The 12466-nt window shown below is 42.9% G+C and overlaps 1 protein-coding gene across 2 annotated transcripts in view; it reads left to right on the top strand.

Moving 5' to 3' along the window:
• The window catches only part of bcl11aa (BAF chromatin remodeling complex subunit BCL11A a), a 50087-nt gene that overhangs the window by 2421 nt on the left and 35200 nt on the right, over nucleotides 1-12466 (top strand). Inside the window, exon 2 of one of the 2 annotated variants that reach the window (XM_038737542.1) lies at nucleotides 1907-2356. In XM_038737542.1, the coding sequence (XP_038593470.1) occupies nucleotides 1907-2356 (450 nt within the window). Of the gene's footprint in view, nucleotides 1-1903; nucleotides 2357-12466 lie in introns of both variants that reach the window. The other variant, XM_038737541.1, reaches the window with a different exon arrangement.

Below are 12466 nucleotides of genomic sequence, written 5' to 3'. Positions count from 1 at the left end.
CCTTCCTTTTTTTTTCTCCTTTAGGAAATGTGATTAAATTGTTATACATGGTTGGATATATTAATACACATTATGCTCCTCTCTGCTACCCATGCCGTTTATTTCACCCAGCTGCACTGCCCTAAAAATATATAGAAATATGTGATTTATGCATGTTTCTATTTTGTTCTTAAATATAAATTGAACTCATGGACGCTTGCTAGGTTGTTTTACAAGAATATCGTATTTAGGTCTCTTACCCTCCCTCTTCATGCTCCATTAAATCCAACAAAATGTTTTTTCAAACCTCGGATATCCACTCTTGAGTTCAACTTAATAGGTGAGGAGCTTATGCAGCTTCATTTGATTTATTTATTTTGTTGTTTTATCCAGTGAATGTAATGCACCCCCCCCCCCCCCCCCCCCCCCCCCCCCCATTCTGGGAGCTGTTGTGTAACATGCATGGCATTGTGTTGACCTGAAGTTAAATCAAAGACGAGGAGGGTGGGGAGGAGGGAGAGGAGGAGGACTGGGTGTTGATGGGGTAGAGGACGGTAGTGTTGGTGGAGTTGGTGCAAGCTGGGAATTTATCATGTTATCTCCATGTCCCAGTTTGTGCACAGATGTCGCACAGGATTGCAACGTTCAAAAGATATTTCCTTGAGGGGATGTAGTCCACATTCAGACCCTGTCTCTATCTTTCTCTCGCTCCCTCTCTTTCTCTCCCTCACACAAACACACACACACACTTGTGCATTCCTACACACACTCTTACACATGCATGCACAAGAACCCTATCCCTTTTATCAGACAAAATCTGTACCAATCACCCAGACAGTGAAAATTAAAATCTATTTTTTGATTCTCAGTGGTTTTAAGTTCATTAAAATGTGAAATTGGCGGCTGAGTAAAGAAGGTCAACATGCATTAGGCGGCTAGCACAGAGTCAGACTCTTCACCTTGGACTGGAAGATTTTCTTTAAAAGAGGGACAGTGAATTATGTTCTCCCTTTTCGCTTCTCTAATTCAGGGGGCCTCTCTGTTCACACTCCTCTCCCTCTCTGCAGGACGGTCTGAGCTTGACAAAAGGCTTCTTAAAAAAGTAGTCAGGAGTTAATCCGGCCTCGGAGGGGTGAGGAATCGGGTTGAACGGCTCATTTTGGGGTGATTTCCCGCTGTACAAGCGGCCGGTATCTAAGAACTATAAGTCAGGCACATGTAATCGAGGCTAAGGGAAGAGTTTTTCTGCTCCCAGACACACACACTCTGTGCCGCCTGCCGTCCCTTTCCATTCCCCGGCACATGTGTTGGACATGTCTGTGACAGTTTTCCCTTCGGCTGATTACAGGATCAAAATCTGTACAAACAAGGTTAGGCAAGTCAAACTCATCCACATATTTAGTTTTTGGGTGAATGCTGTATTTAACCATCATTTTCTAAGCTTCCCCTGTCATTGGCAATGAAATTGTTATCTTTGAGGAATCTGATTTGAGCTTTGTATCTATTCAGGAGATTCTTTCCCACCATTTACTCTTATGATGTGTGACCCAGATCAGCGTGCGTTGTAATCATTTTTCCTGCATTACATGCAGTTCTATCATTACAAGGCACATTTTCTCACCCCCTTATTGTGTGTACCACATGTCAGGCTTTTGTTTAGCTTTGACTCTTTAACTCTGATCCTCCATGTGACACAATGAGAAAGGTTTTGTGAGGACTCTTATCTTGTCATCTATTCCCACAAATAGTTGCATCAATAGGTTTAAATTACAAGAGAAAAAAAGAAAGATATGAACATGTGGTTGTTGCTTTTTCGCTTGGAGTACCTTCTAATTTTCTTTTTTGCTCACTCTCCCTCTTTCCTCCCACCCCCCTCTTCTTCTCCCTCATCCTCTGTGCTTGTTCCCCCCCTCTGCCTCGCCAGCAGCCGAGCCCCTCTCCACGGCCATCGTCTCGTCGGAGGAGCTGTCGGAACGCTGCTCAGAGCACTCAGAGGAGAGCGGCAGTCTCAACGGGCACCACCCGGGCTCGACCGTGGGCCGGCTAGCCCGGCTGGGTCATGATGCTCACCCCTCTCTGGAGCAGGACCTGCTGACCTGCGGCCAGTGCCAGGCCACTTTCCCACTAGCGGACATCCTGCTCTTCATTGAGCACAAGAGAAAGCGATGCCACGGGCCGCCCTGCCTAGCCATGGGCCGGGGGCTGGACAAGCCTCCCTCGCCCTCCCCTGGCCTGGCCCTCACCCCGTCGCCTGCACTGGGCTCTCTGCGCAGCCGGAGGCCCGTGGAAGTGGGCGTCCAGGCCACGCTGGCAGAAGACGACGAGGACCGGTTCTCATCGCCCCGGAGGATTTGTCCCAAACAGGAGCCCCTCCCAGGTAAACAGACCAACAAGCGTACATCGCCTTTGTCTGGATTGGATCACAGTTGCAGTGGCACTCAGTAAGAGAGAAACGGCAGCTTCATTGAGGCAGTGGCTGCCAGATCATCTCTGTAGAGGATGTGATTAAGCCTGCGTATCAGCTTTTGTGCGAATTAGGAGGTAAAATCTGACAGAATATTAAAAATAGACAATAATTAAATGAACTCGTCCAGTTTGGAAGCAGCTTGCAGTGTTCAGATTCTACTTTTCTAATTGGCACATTGTCATTGTGGGTGTGTGTTGAGCTGGATGGGTGTACATTTTTGTGTGTGTTTCTGCAACGTCAGGTCTTGTTTTTTATATCGTCGACACAATGTGCGCGTGTTGTGGTGCGACGATCCGGCGTGGACTAGAGTCTAGCCTACATGTTGCAAATGATCTCCTTCCAAACCTTGTGGGGGCTGTAACAGTCTCAGCAAAAGTGTTTTTAGGGGAAACACACACATGCCAATCCATGTTAAGGCAAGAAATCTGATTGGCCCAGACTGGCTTGGGGGGTGGGGTGGGGGTGTTGTGAGACAAACAGCAACAGAGGGATGTCACAAGTGGGGAGGAAACCCGAGAGAATAAGCCTCTGTTCTGTTATTTATTTATTTATTTATTTTTTTACAGCTGACACAAAGCACACACACTGGTTTGATTTAGGATGGCTTTCTTTCTGTCACTATGTGTTTGTGTGGGTGTGTGTGTGTGTGAATAGTCTTCTGTCTTTCCTGAGTAGTGTAAAGGGCAGTGTGTATGTTTTTGTGTGTGCGAAAGAGTGTGTAAGACAATGTAACGGATCTAATCATTAACCCAAGTCTGACCAATTGTCCTTCCACTGATCCACTGAATTCATTGCAGAAAGTGTGTTTGTCAGTGAATGTATGTGTTTGTGCGCTTTCCCACTTTGGCCATGGTGACCAAATCCCACAGGCCAGTGGCAAAGAGACATCGGTGACCTTGACTGTGTGGTACCATTGGTCAGTGTATTAGTGCACTTGCGAGTCCTCGGGGTGAGTGTGTGTTTGTGTGTATGCTAATAGAGGATCAGTAACTGAACTGAATGTTCGGAAAACTGTGTGTTTGTGTGTGACTTCTAGTCTGGGGAGTAACTGCAGCCTCTTTCTGGGATTGGGTGCCTAGAATGTGTGTTCTTGCATAACGTGTGTGTGTGTATTTGTGTGTGTGTGTGTGCCTCTCTCATGTGGCCCTGGCAGATGTGTCCTGCTCTCAGTGTGGTTTCTCCTCTTCCACTGCCACATCTTTCCCGACTAAATGCAGCCCAGCTCTCGATCTTTTTTTATTTAAGGAGGCTTAGTTTACCTCCATACCAAACTTCATAGGTAAAATGCATGATTTTACTCCAGTTAGATCTCCCATATTCCCTTCTCGTCCGTCTCCTTTTTCCAGTGAAAGAATCAAATGAGAGGCGAGCGGAGAGCAGGAAAAGCCAGTTTTAGTTTTGCTCTTAGAGGGAAAGTCATTTATTTAAAGCGTCTTAACACCACTAATTATTTGTTGCGGCGCCATTTTTTTCTTCTTCGTGCATTTTAATTAGCAGTAGTTTTTAGTGGCGGACTGCCTGTACTAAATTAGCCGTTACAGAGAGAAAGAGAGCGAGATAGAGAGGGAGGGAGAGAGAAAGGGGGTGAAGATGAAATACAGCAGCGGAAACACACTAGCAAAATACACACTTTATCTCTTTGTTCGTTGAATGCAGCTCAGGAATCCTAAATGTGGCAGTTTGTTTTTCGATTTTGGAGTTAGTGTGTGTTTGAGGATATAAGCTCAATAAGCTTGTCGTTTCTCCCAATTCACCTCAGTTCTCATAATTTCTACAGTTAGAAATGGAGATGAGGAAAATAGTTGTCAAAGATGCATTTGACCTTTGACCTTTGGTCTTCGCAGGCTAAAGATAAATCTATCTACTCTATGTCAGCTGGAAAGATCTTTTTCTTTTTTTTTTGCCAAAGCTGCTTGCGTCTCTGCAGTGACTATACATTTCAACACCCACTCCCCTACACTCTAACACACACACACACACACACACACACACACACACACACACACACACACTCTCACAGACACTCACCAGCTAAACTGGGTTATTAGAGCGATTTACATCATAATACAGGCGTCTGGTTGCTTCAATAGCGTTGTGTGTGGGAACGTCTTGGTAGGAACAGCTGTACACTCAGACAGGAGAAGAAAACAGGACAGCAGTATTATATATCTTGTCTGATGTTGACGTCAAGCTGAACAACAGACAGGCTGAGCATTATTAAATGTTTGCTGTTTGGAATTTTAAACAGAGAAGAAAAACTCATCGTTTAAAATCTCCATCTGCACAAGGAATTCACCATTTAATTAACACCTATCCTCCTTAATCGATGCTTTTTTTGTTTTAAAAACCTTCTCTCAGCTACTGGACACACACCAGCACAAACATCAACCTCACATGCTGAATTTACGCAACACATCCATTCTGATAGCCGTTAATGAAAGCCAGTATTTTCCTCTCCAACCCCAGCTTTCATCCTAATTGACCCCAAACTGTCACGGTGAAGTAAATATGTGAAAGGCAGAAGAAAAAAAATCTCTGCTGGAATTTCACCCGTGATTATAGCCGTCCAAAAGCATTCCTAATGACAAAAAAAGGAGTCAAGGGAAGAATGCGTGTGTGTTTCTTATTTTGTAAATGCCGGCTTGGTGTATCGCAGTGTCTCGTAGGTTTTCCTTACAGTGTATGAGGCCTCTACTCAGCCAGTAAGGCATCAAAATGGCAAGAATAACAAGACATTAATTATATATTCAGAAAAGGCATAATTTCATATCTCTTAAGATATGCCAGTTTAATACCGGTGGTTGACCTCAATATTTGAAATTTAACACTATTTCCAGTGAGTTTATGTTTTAGTGTCCATATTACTCATCCTACAAGTATTTTAATCAGAACAAAAATATGATCAACATAATTTTCAATTTATCTTTTTGTCTTTTGTGGGGATGTACTGCTGTAATGAGAACAATATTATATTTATTGTTGCAGGAAACCCCTTTCCTTTACCTCTGCATATGTAGCTTGTTTTTATGCATGCATCTGCTTGTATAATGTGATGGCTGCTTATTGTAAAATGTGTGTCTGTGTCTATGGTCAGAGTGATACAGAGCTCCTCTGGCTGCTGCGAGGCTCAGAGGAACACAAAGCGTCGGACTTGCGCCGGAACGCTGCTATTTACATATCAAACAGCTCCGACCGAGGAGAGCCGAGACATTACCTGTGTGTGTGTGTGTGTGTGTGTGAGCGAGAGAGCTCTGTACAGGCAAAATGCCGATCAGTGATGCAAAAAGACAGCATACCCGCCCACCCACACCACACACAGACTCACACACACATGGTATGTGCTCTCTCTCTCTTGCCCATTTATTCTATTAATCCCTGACTGAGATGAAAATTCTGATTATAATCCCTGAGGCGCCCCTCATTCAGAAACAGCATCGCTAATGTCTCAAAAGAGAGGGGTTTGCATGTGTGTGTGTGTGTGTGTGTGTGTGTGTACACTGGCGTGTGTGAATGGCTATGTCTGTCTCTCTTTTTTTCTTTCTTTTAACTGAAAGTGGTGATGATTGAAAAAAAAATTTCTTGGCTTGAAAATTGAAATTTAGAATGAATTCTTTGTGGATTATTTCTACAGTAAATACAATTTCTGCTGTCCAGTTGATTTCTCATAATTAGCATCAAGAATTTTAATCCTTTCCTCTATGGACAATCAGTCATAATATGTGTGTTAATGAGCTGAAATTGATATGCGGCCAGTACAAAGAATTATTATTGACCATTGATTTTATTGAGCAATATTGGCTGCTAAACTGTATTAGCCTAGCAATATTAGCTCATTAACAGAGATATTATCAATACTCGTAAGTGATGATAAATCCAAATATTTCTCCAGACTAATTAATCAGACATACTGATATTTTTTTGCCAAAAATGATCCAGTTTTCAATCCTTCATTATGGTCAGCCCTCTGAAGAGTCATCCTGGCTTGAAGCCTCATAACATGAGTATTGTTAGTCTATGATGTAGTGATTAGCAATTAGCTTATCATCACTGCCTAATGCTACCCACCTCAATACACATTAGTGAATTTTTAACACCCATTTATTGTCTGGCTCTGTGTCAGATCTCTCCATCTCATGTCTATTCTCTCGTTTTCATTTTCTCTTTTGGCTCATGCGTCTGTCTGTCTCCCTGCAACATTAGCAGTCAATGCAAATCTGGGACAGCCAATTGATGCTGAATCAATTACAGTATGTTCGGCGTGTGTATCTCATGCTGTAGCACATCCTGGCAAGCCTACAAAGATTTCACACAGTGGCTGCCGTTGCTAATCTATCGTCACTCTCTCTGCTCTTCTCAACGTAAGATTTTATTTAGTGGACTCAAGTGCAGCGTTTGAACTCTAGCGTTTCTCTCCCGGTGCAGTGAGAATCTGACTGTGCGTGCATTTTGAATGAGCGTACTGAATGTAAACATGTTCGTGTGTGCAGGAGTCTTCAGCAGCAGGATAACACATACAGCAGGCCCCGGGAATGACTGGAAAAGCTAATAATCTGCCAACAGACTGGATTGTGTTTTATATTCAGCACTTACAAAAAAAACCCTCCATAAACTGTCTATTGACTAAACTGTTGATTATTGCTGTAAATGTGTGGGTGTGTGTTTGCCGAGTGTGTCTGCTATCCAGACGGAAGCAAAAAACTTGGAATTTACTGCTGGCAAATTTTGGACGTAGTAATACAACAAGGACCGGAAAAAGAAGAGCTTTGTGTCGCTCAAAATAGAATGTAAAGCACTTCACGTGAATTTAAAGTTGCTTTTCTCCAGCCTGTGCTGGGAAAGTCCAGACCAGCGAGCCTGTTGATTTATCCTTTATCCTGTTTGGTAATGTTGACAGCATACACACAGACTCAGACACACACCCATATTTTGTTACATAAGACAGTAGTGGGGCAGCAGCATTGAATTGCAGCATTGAATTGCTGAACGAAATCTTGTTTCCTTTAGTCCTGGCTCTGTATTTAAAGGTGTACTCTAGCAATTTAATATTGCGCTTTTTTAAAGTTTGGGGAATCTCGAGAGACAGATTAAAAAAAGAATGGTCAAAATCAAAGCAGCAGAAGCTGAAAAATCCTGACATTTAGTCCAGAGTATGGGTCAAGCTTCAAAATGCTAGATCCGACCTTTTGCCATAATGCAACTAATACAAATTTTTTTAAAACCTTCCCTGCCCTGTTAACACCTACAGGTTTCAAACTCTATAGGTCCAGTTTGTATAGCAGGCTTTTTGTTATAAATTTGTGGTCTCCTGGCCCACGCTGAAATAACCCTGATGTCATCACAATGACATCATCAGGGTTTATTTTCCCAAACTTGACAAAGGCACAGAAGACATTATACTATTAGTTAAGTAGTAATAGAATCTGTGTAGTTTCCCTTCAGTTGACTTTACACGGAACTTGCCAAAGTGCCATTGAGCTAGACAATGGACTCTTAGGTCCAGGGCTGCTTTCTGAATGTGACCTTTGGCCTCTCTGTGGACTAGAGAAGAGTAGAGACAAGAGAGTTTCCCTGTGGTGGTCTATAACTCTCACATTATTATGTTAGTGGTTGGAAGATGGGTTCTGTACAGGCAAAAACATTATTACGGCAAGTTATTTTGATTGGTAGTTTTTACAGCAAATTAGATTCATCATTGTAGCAAAAACACATTATTTAACAGTGAAAGACTTTTACACCAGTAGCTTCCTCACACACATTGTCTGCTTTCTCAGGAAGCGATGCCTTTCATGTGTGCGGTGGGCTCGGAATAAATAGTAGAGGAGCAGGGCATGAACAGCAACAACCACCGCAGTGGCTGAACAGACAACAACGTCAACATCAAAGGGTAAAAAAAGTCCAAGAGAAAGGCGTCACGCCGCCCACGCGCTTTGATTGACAGCTGATCCCCGGGAAGTTCAGCGCAGACACGCACTGCAGCGGTGGTGACCAAGGCCGGAGACAGATCTGCAGAAAACAAAAGATCTCGCAGATGATCGTGGTCGGCAAACTATTCTGAAACAATGACAATGTCGGAGAACAATGAGACAGTACAAAGGCCAGCGTTATTTCCCAGTCTGCAGTATTTGCAGCGGTGGCGGTGTGTCAGTGACGTGTGTGACGTCAAGCGGACTACTGTACGCACTGTGATGGAGGATTGTTTATTGATCTGGCTCGTTGTGTTTATGCGAGTGATTTGACATCCACGCTACATCTACTCCGTCGTGGTGAGAGGGAAAGCTGCTGTTTTTGGCTCTCTTGCTGCTCGTTGTGTGTGTGTGTGTGTGTGTTTATTCCTGTGCGCTCATAGACACACTCACAAAAAGACACACTGCTCGGTCTGCTCAGGGGGTGCACATGTAACTCAGCTCTCTTATTATGTTGAAAGCAGTTGAAGGCCTGTTCATAAAACTGTTTATACACTACAAAGCTTATTTATATAGGCCACTGGATTACAGACTGGCTCTACACACACACACACACCCCACATGCATCACACACATACAGTATATTCAGATCTCACTGGCCAGAAATGTGTTCATTCGTCAGTGCTTCTTTTTGTATGTACCTGTTATTATACAGCATGCATACATGTATGTGTGTGCTCGTTTTTTAGTGTGGCACGAGTAAACATGAAAGAGCTTGTGTGAGCTGGCATTGTGGATGCAGGACATCCCCTGGTAAAGTGTGCCAGGGCTGAGCTGGCAGTGTGTGTGTGTGTGGCCAGTATGTGTGTGCGTGTGTGTGGAAGAGCCTGGCTCCATGCTCTGGTTTCATGTTCCCCATTTGGCTGAACTAGTACTACAACTGCAGGATAACAGCACACACACACACACACACATGCTGCCACCCTGTAACTGTGTGTGTTGATAAGTGGAGCGTACATAGTTTATGCCCAGCTCCATATGAGTGGGTCTAATCTTTTATTTTGGCATTGTGAGTGTCAGTTTGTTTCTTTCTCTCACTCCCACCACCTTTTCCACTTTACATCTTTCAAATCAAACGCGGGTTCGGTGCCAAAAAAAGAGTGATCCTCAAAGCAGGATGACATATGTAATTCTGAGGCTCTCAGGCAGCTCACTCGATAGTTTTTCAACTATCGAGTGAAACTCAGTCATTTACAGTGATGATGTAATGGACTTTGTAAAAAAAAATACTAAGTTACTTTTCAGGAAGAAATCATGTGTCTCCAAGTCTGGTGAATTTATGAAGAATTTAGACAATAAAACAGTCAGTCCATCAAGTAGTCGATTAACCGATAATGATAATCACTCAGAGAAAATGATGTGAAGATGTCACCTTGTGATGTGCATCACAACTTTCAGACATGTTATAGACAAAACTATTACTTGATTAATCAATAAATGAACAGCTGAATCAATAATAACTGGTAGATGCAGCCTTCTTCCTCATCTTAGGTTAATAAAACAATAGTCCCACAGGCTCGACTGAACGGGTTAAAGAACTCTTGTTCCTCAAGTCTGTCAAACTGTTAAATCAGAGTTTGGGGTCTCAGTAGGCGTCGGTGTTCCTGCACTGAATGTAAAAAGGAGTGATTAAGTAGATTGCACTGCGGCCACTTATTCGTAATGTCAGGAGTATTTTAATAATTTCTCTTCCCCTGTCAGCCATAAACCCCCCCCCCGCTCCTCAAACCTTCCGACTTACCTCACCACTCACTATGAAGGGCAAGAAATAATACTATTAAATAAAATAATATAATAAGACACCTACAGGTTAATTCACACACAAGTATGCAAACACGAGTGCACCAGTACAGTTGACATGACAGGAAAGCAGAAAGACCACATTTCTATTGCAACAGATTGTGCTTTTTGTTGTTGTTGCTATTTCCTAGTGAATTGTAATTTTACCTTATTAAATGTATTAAAATAAAATAAGGGAATTATACCACTTTTTTACATAACCGCTGGATACGTGCAGCTGGTGACAATTAGTAGACATCGTTTCATTTGATCTGACCTTCAGATACCATCACATTTTCATTATTATCACCTTAACTGTTTTCTTGTGCCATCATGGACAGCGGTGTTTCCAGTCTGGCATGGACACATTGCCGGAGGAAACGTTTCTGTAATACAGATCTCTCGGCTCAAAAAAGGTGTGAGATAAAAAAAACCCAACTATATCTTATGATGTCCCAAACATAAAGCTTTTGTCATGTTAAACCCCAAACCCCACAATTACACTTGTTCAGTCAGTCCTCAGACGTCGAGGTATACACTGATGAAAAAATGCTTAAAAAAGCATACACATAAACACACGCAGACACACACACACACACAAACACACACAACATGTATAAGGAACTCCCCCATTGCCACCAGCAGCAGCAGCACTGACTCTTCCCGATAATTTGCGGAGGCTTATTTGAATTTTAAGCGCTACTTTAATCTTCAAAGCTCAAATAGCTTTATGAATATGCATGCAGTGGGCAGACTTTAGTTCATTACCTAGTTGTAAATTCTAATGGCCATTAGGTCCTCACAGTAATTGCCAATTGTTTTGCATTTTTGATTGGCCTATTACCATGCGTATTCGCAGCACACATCAGCTACGCTTGTCAGAGCTGGCATGTCAGGGGGTGTTTGTGTGCGGGTGTTTTCTTGCCTGTGTGTGTATATCCTTGTTTGTGCCTTGGATGAGAGATGTGTGCGTGTGTAGGTGTGTGTGTGTGTGTGTGTGTGTGTGTGTGAGCTGGGTGTGTTTTTTAGGCTAATATAAATGAAAGTTTCATTTTTTTTAATTGTGTGAAGATTGAGAGCCGAGCCAGAGATTGGACATATTTAATTTACATGATGTCTCGTCTGTTCCCTCATTACACTGCCTGTCTCTCACAAACACATACACAAACACACACACACCCCCCCACACACACACCAAGTATACCCAATGCAAACCATCTGGCTCTCTCCTGTACTTGTCGGTCTTGACATGGTAAAATGATTTCTCAATGCCCGTCTCTCTCTCTCTCTCTGTCAGCCTATTCATTTTTAGTGTCACCCCTCCTTTCTGTTTCTCCTTGAACAAACAGATGTCAGATACCTCTCTTTTCTCTCTCTACTCGTCCCTCCCAGACTCTATCTAAGGCTGCCATTTTGGAGACAGTGATTTGTCTTCCTAAGTGAGTTTCTCCGTATACATGGATGGAAACTCGTCAAAAAAGAAAGAAAGGAAACGAATTCCATTGTTCTGTCCTCGGCAGTAAAATGCGTCTCTCTTTCTCTCTCTCTCTCTCTTTGTGTCAGGCGGTTGTGCGTACACACAAGAAAATAGGCACCTGTGCGTCAACACACACCTTACGGACACACACCTTATGCTTCCTTTGTACTCAAAAAGAAAGTGTTTTTTTTGTTAGAGGAAGACAAAAGAAAGAAAATCTATAAAATAAATCAATTTTTGTCTAATAATGAGGCCGGACAATTAAGAAAATGAGAACAAAGACTGAAAAAGCAGCAACAACAAATAAGCACAACTTGTGCACAGGCGCTAATCTTTATGTTTTCTTCTCTGGTTTCCTTTGTTGCTTTTTCACCCATCTTTTCACTCTCCCCTTCTAAACTAACACACACACACACACACACACACACACACTACTCTTCTTCCTCGCGTCTTCCCTAGTTTGTGTACAAGTGCTGTGAGGGAGATATGTGAACCTACATAGCGATGAAAAGGAATTCTTAATTGCCCAGAAATGAGCAATGTTACAAACGGCGGTGTAATGGACGCAGCCGAGGGGAAGGATTGTGTGTGTGTGTGTGTGTGTGTGTGTGTTCGGAGGGGTTGTCTCCGGTGGGACTCACAAGGCCTGTTTCCTGAGGTCTCTTTTAGCCCCCCTGCAAATACTCACACACACACACACACACACAATCATACACATGCACACACACCCTATATACCTCTGGCTGCTGTTACTCACTTCAAAGTTGTTAATATTCAGCTGGGAAACTGTATCCAGAGCAC

The sequence above is a fragment of the Micropterus salmoides genome, unplaced genomic scaffold, assembly GCF_014851395.1.
Source record: "Micropterus salmoides isolate LMB-PRFRI ecotype aquatic unplaced genomic scaffold, ASM1485139v1 Ms_hic_scaffold_22, whole genome shotgun sequence".
Lineage (NCBI taxonomy): Eukaryota > Metazoa > Chordata > Actinopteri > Centrarchiformes > Centrarchidae > Micropterus > Micropterus salmoides.
This window is presented reverse-complemented; position numbering and strand designations above follow the sequence as displayed.